The sequence below is a fragment of the Cannabis sativa genome, chromosome 7 (assembly GCF_029168945.1).
Source record: "Cannabis sativa cultivar Pink pepper isolate KNU-18-1 chromosome 7, ASM2916894v1, whole genome shotgun sequence".
In the NCBI taxonomy this organism is placed as follows: Eukaryota; Viridiplantae; Streptophyta; class Magnoliopsida; order Rosales; family Cannabaceae; genus Cannabis; species Cannabis sativa.
The window spans coordinates 2,328,366-2,334,446 of record NC_083607.1 but is presented as its reverse complement, the minus strand read 5'-3'; the positions used below and the strand labels follow the sequence as shown (position 1 = coordinate 2,334,446).

General features: G+C 29.0%; 1 protein-coding gene across 1 annotated transcript; it reads left to right on the top strand.

Moving 5' to 3' along the window:
- The first annotated feature begins 520 nt into the window (after nt 1–520).
- On the top strand, nt 521–2,381 carry LOC115698181 (non-specific lipid-transfer protein 1-like). Its single transcript, XM_030625366.2, has 2 exons — nt 521–1,002; nt 2,188–2,381. Exons 1-2 carry the CDS (start codon nt 662–664, stop codon nt 2,195–2,197), a joined length of 351 nt encoding a protein of 116 aa, XP_030481226.2. The 5' UTR covers nt 521–661; the 3' UTR covers nt 2,198–2,381.
- The last annotated feature ends 3,700 nt before the right edge of the window (nt 2,382–6,081 follow it).

Sequence of the window (6,081 nt, the reverse complement as noted above, 5' to 3'; positions counted from 1 at the left end):
AATTTTTAAGTTGTGTTTTGGATGACGATTAGCATATTGAATAATAAATAATATGTAATTTTTAAATTATATATAGTTTAATATTTTTATTGTATTTAAATTTTTAATATAAATTTTAGTTTTTAATTAGGGTATTCTTCATCCCATTCGTGATGGAGAATATACGGGAATGGGGCAGGGATAAAGATTATAAAAATCCTTAACAAAAATAAGGACAAGGGAGCACTTCCTGTTAATCCGCCTCGTATGCATCACTAATTAGGAGGGCTCTTTTTTCCTTAAATATTACTTTTCAAGGTATATTTTTTTAAAATTAAAAAAATATATTAAACAATAGCCTAATCAAACTTATTGCTTGACATGTGTAATTGTGAATTATTTTCTTTTTGTGAAAAATATATCTCAAAAAATAAGAATATTATTTTGAAACTTTATTAACATCTATTTTCAGCAAAATATATTCTCCTAAATATTAATTTAATTGAAGCACAACCACCACCAACTAACCCTACTAATAATAACTCATAGCAGTGCCTATAAAATGAGAGGACAAGGTAGAGCATTCACTCATCAGTGTATACACTCATCTTCTAAACTATATACTCCACACAAAATATATACATATAATCTTGATTTGCTATTTAGTCCCTAATATACAAAAATGGCAAGTTCAATTGTGAAGGTACTTTGTTTGGTGGTATTGGCCATGGTGATAGTATCACCAGTGGCACATGCCATAACATGTGGCCAAGTGTCTAGTAGCATTGCGCCATGCTTGGGTTACTTAAGGATGGGCGGGAGTGTCCCGGCTGGGTGCTGTAACGGTATTAGGTCGTTGAGCAATGCAGCCAAGACCTCTACCGACCGTCGAGCTGCCTGCAACTGCTTGAAATCAGCTGCAAACGGCATCAAAGGAATCAACTACAATCTTGCCAGTGGACTTCCCGGCAAGTGTGGTGTCAGCATTCCTTACAAGATTAGCCCCTCCACCAACTGCAACAGGTAGCATTTTATAGTATTGCATTTTATTAGTTATACTTTAAGGGTCCTTTTAGTACGTAGGATGGACGGGATTAGACAAACTAATTTGTTCAGTTCAATGTTTAGACATGTTGGAAGTATGGATAATTAATTCAGCTAATCTCATCTCTCTGGGATTACTTATCTCATCTAGCAAGGTGGATTAAATAATCCCATAAAAGTGAATTTTTATTTATCATTTTTTAATTTTGATTTTGTTAATATATTTTAAATTTAATAAGAATTTAAATGAAAGAATTATTACAAATTTATTTATAATTTTTTTATCAGAAATTTATTTATTAAAATAAGTAAAAATGTATAATTTTAAATTATCATACATAAGTTTTTAAAATTTAAAATAATATTAATTAAATAATAGTTACTTAAATTGATTCTAAAAAAAATAATATGACAATAAAATTATATATTTTTTTTTAAATTACTAGAAAATTTATATCAATATTTTTTTAAAAAATAATATTTGTACTAAATTAATGATTAGATTAGTGTTTAGCATAAATAATTTTATATTATTCAAGAATTTTTATTTTAATATTTTAATTATTTATTAAATAAAAATATAATAAATTATTTTTCTTATATATTTGATAATATATGATATATTATTTTATAATTTATATATTTTTATTTTTTTTGTTGCGAATTATATATTTTTATTTTTATTTAAGTGTTTTTAAAAGAAAATAAATAAAATACTCCCGTTCTTAAACCAAACACAAAATTATTACTTTTAATTTAGCATAATTCAATCTTGTCCAGTTCAGTCAAATCCTTTCTAGTCTAGTTCTGCATACCAAACGGACCCTAATTTAAAAATCTAAAAAATTATGATTTAACTTAGTATTAAATTTAACATATTTAAATTTAAAGAAACTCAATATTAAATTATATTGGACATCACACCTCTCTTAGAAATATAATTTAATCACAGAAGAATTTCTCCTCACAAAGAAAATCTTTGTCTCAAGTTCAAGTCCTTATATTAGACACCATATATGTTAATAAAAATATAGTTAGTAATTAACGTGAGGATTAAATAATATTTTTAATAATTATTAATGATTGTATAAAAATTAGATTTATACACTATATGCTCTTTTTTGATAAATATTAATAGTTTTTTTTTTTTTTTTCTTATTGCAGTGTTCAGTAAACTCCATGGTGATTTTTCCAGCTTATATATAAAATTATAGGAATAAAAAAGTGTTGGCATTATATAATATAACTATATATATTATATATAGCTCACTACGTGTATTTGGATTCTCTTTTTCTTTAATTAGTATTATGTAATATTTTTATAATTAATGAGTAAATGGAAGTGTTATAAAGATTAATGTAATTAGTTTTTAATTACTATAAATATATTTTTAGTATTTTTGTTATTCATATGTTTATTTACATAAACATATAATATAATCAAGTAATAATAACCTCCAATAAATTCTTAAAGAAAATAATGTTAAATAATTAAACTAAGATTTATACACGAGAATTTTATTTGATATGAGGAAAGCAATTGTACGACATATAGTTATTAATATTATTGTTCTATGTTGTTTTCTCAAATATTGATGTTTGTAATAATTTTGTGATTAAGTCTGCAAGATTGACACTTGATTGAATATGTTAGACACTAATATGCATTCTCTTAAAATGTATAAAGAAGAATTTGGTGAAATGTATTTTAATTATATCTCCTTCAATATCCTTCTAGTAGAGCGATGCAAACAGCATTATCTTCATAGAGAACTTCTTGTGTTGATACTTCCTTATTGAGTGTAATCCATATATTTTTTGAATATATTATGTAAATTATCTCACTCCCACGCATTCTCTACTTGCTTCATAAAGTGCAAGTATGTTAACATGATTCAAAGTTATCTCGTTAAAATTCTTGTCAGGAAAATCTAGTGGGACAAAATTTGAGCTAATTCAGAGAAAAAGAGTGCAACATGAATATGTCTTCCCCTCATGGACATATGATCCATAATTATTTTAGTGATAATATATCTCATGAGATTATTGTTATCACTTTTAAAATATCACCGTATATTATCTATAACTCTTCCAGAGTATGTGTGGACTTCTAAATCATACCCTCCTGGATAATATAAGTTCACGACTTGGGGAGGAACTGTCTCCACTCCTGGTTCAGTTCTCAAATGAACTGACTGTTAAACTCATCACCTACTTGGTAAAAATAGTGGTAGTGCTGAATCTCTAGTTCCGGAGAACCACTACTGTAATGACCACATGATTTGGATATAGATTAGTGGCTTTATAAATACTAATTTTGTTATTATTATTATTAATTATATGTGAGTATGTATGTTAAAATGTAAAATATGTTATTCTTGTGATTTTAGCTCGATGGTGATGGAAAACGCAAGGGAGGATTATTTTTGTCACATGGGTAAATATAAAACCTTTTGTTACAGAGAATTATAGTTTGTTAAGTTTGAATGTTGAATTTCGGCGGGGTTATGGCATTGGACTATTTTATCCCTAAGCCATTTTGTGTGGAAGGCTTTGGTTAAAGAGTAAAATTGGAATGTTAGGTCTTGTTAGGTGGCTGAAGGGTAAAGGGGACAGCTGGCCATTTGGAGATAAACTAGGTGTTGTGAAAAATTGTTTACGCAAGTGCACGCAATCGTAACAAGTAATAAAGTGATAAATCGAGTATCGTCTCCACAAGGATTGAAAATTAGAAATTGATTTATAAAACTAATTACTCACAAATTGGTTTCAACAAAAAAAATAAAATAAAATAAAATAAAGTGATTAGAATATGCAAAAAAAAAAAAAAATTAACAAACACAAACTATGAAGAAAACAAGCTAGAACTATTAAATTGACTTAAAAAATGCAAAGTTGATATAATGGTGCAAATGAGTATTGTTGCAAATTGATGATGTCAACTAGGAATTTAAAATGTCATAATCCTTTTTCCAAAGTATTTATAGTTTGATTCTCTAATTAATTAACATATTCTTATGCCCAATTAATTTTAAGAAGACCAATTTAAGCACAATTTCTTAAAGTCATACAAGGTAAATAATATATTCCTATGCTATTTACGAATCACACTTTTCCAATGTGATATTCATGCAGCATTCAAGCAATTCCACTAACCCTATTTTTTCCAAAATCAAGATTAGCTTGCAACTTACTAATGGTGATCAAGCAAAAATAAGCTACTACACAATAAACACTCTTGAATGAACAAAATCAATTCACTAAACATAGCAACAAAATATTAAACTACAATTTTTAGCCAACAAAATAATTCTAGCAAAAAAAAAAAGAATAGCTCATACTTAATTTTACAAAAATTACAAAATTCCAAATAAGAGAAAGATGAAAAGAAAAACTCATATTGAAGTTGTCACAATACTCCAAGCTTTTTTTGCCAAAATCCTCTTCTTATCTTTGCCAATCTCCAAAATAAAAATGCCAAATTAAAACCCTAAATAAAACTCTCTCTCTCTCCTTTTTTTCTTTTTTTTCTTCTTTTTCTTCATTTTCTTCACTGCCGCCTCCTTCTTCAATTCCCCTCTCTCCTTCTTTGTAATTCACGCCTACCTGCCTTTTACATATATGCATAGCATATATATGGTCTTTCCAAAATGTCTCATGTGACTTGGTCCATTTTCTTTCTTTTCTTTCAATTTCATTCATATATTGTAATTAATAGAAATGGCCCAATAGAATGATAGTCATAGCAAATTGAATTGACATTTGATTTTTGGGCCTTTTTTGAGTCCATAAACTACAAGATATTCACCACATAATAAGTCCAAATGTGTATTTAAACATTTTACAAAAATACACAACATTGAGATTAACACTTATAAAATGAAAAACTAAATAAATTGATAAAATATTACAAAATTAATTAAAAATTAATCTAAAAATACTAAAATTAATATTTATGCAAAACTAAATAAAACTAAATAAAAATCACTAAAATAAACTAAAAATACTAGAGAATAAAGCTAATTTAATGCCCCAAAAGATATAAATAACCTTATTTTCATAGAATTATCACTAGTTTTATCTAAAATAATTAATTAATTAAAGAGGAAAACATAATTACTTGGCTTTGGGTTCTCTCTCTCTCTCTCTCTCTCTCTCTCTCTCTCTCTCTCTCTCTCTCTCTCTCTCTCTCTCTCTCTCTCTCTCTCTCTCTCTCTCTCTCTCTCTCTCGTCCCCGCTTCAAGCTCCCATTGGGTCCTTACACTCACGGAATAATAGCTCTTATACACGAGTACGTCACTCTGGCTGCTTCATGGACTGAAGACTAGCCCTACAGACCAACACGAGTGTTTTCAGCATGCTTTGTCCTCCTCGCACGCTTCCTAGAAAAACTTCCCAGGAGGTCACCCATCCTAAAATTGCCCCAAGTCAAGCACACTTAACTGTGGAGTTCTTTCGAGATAGCTAGGCTAACAGAAAACAAGATGCACCTTGTTGATATAGGTATTACCAATCAATCCATTTAAGCCCTCTTCAACTCTGTAGTTCCATACCTACACAGTCTCAGAATCATCCCACTTGACCTTCCCCAGGCGATGTGGGATTGCACAGCTTACCTGGTATTTCCCCTTACGGATCACGGGACTACTGACTCTCTCTCTCTCTCTCTCTCTCTCTCTCTCTCTCTCTCTCTCTCTCTCTCTCTCGTTTTTCTTGCTGCCCCAAAATTAGAAATTCAACCTCAATTTTCCTTGTTGAATCTTGCTGAAAACTTCAAGGGCAATTGGTAGTCTTGGAAGGGGAAAAGCTAAGGTAAATCTAGACCCTTCTTTTGTTTTGTTAACGATTTAGCTAGGTTTATGGTTATAATTGGGGATTTAGTTTCTGTTTAGGGTGGGTTTCAATTTAGGGTTATGTTTTGCAAGTTAGAATTGATGCTTAAAGTTTAATTGGGTTGTTATTGTTGGCTAATTTTGAGGTTAAGCAAGTTTGAGTTCTAAGAACTCAAACTTAACTGAATGATAGAATATTATGATATTGCTTATTTTTCTTACTGTT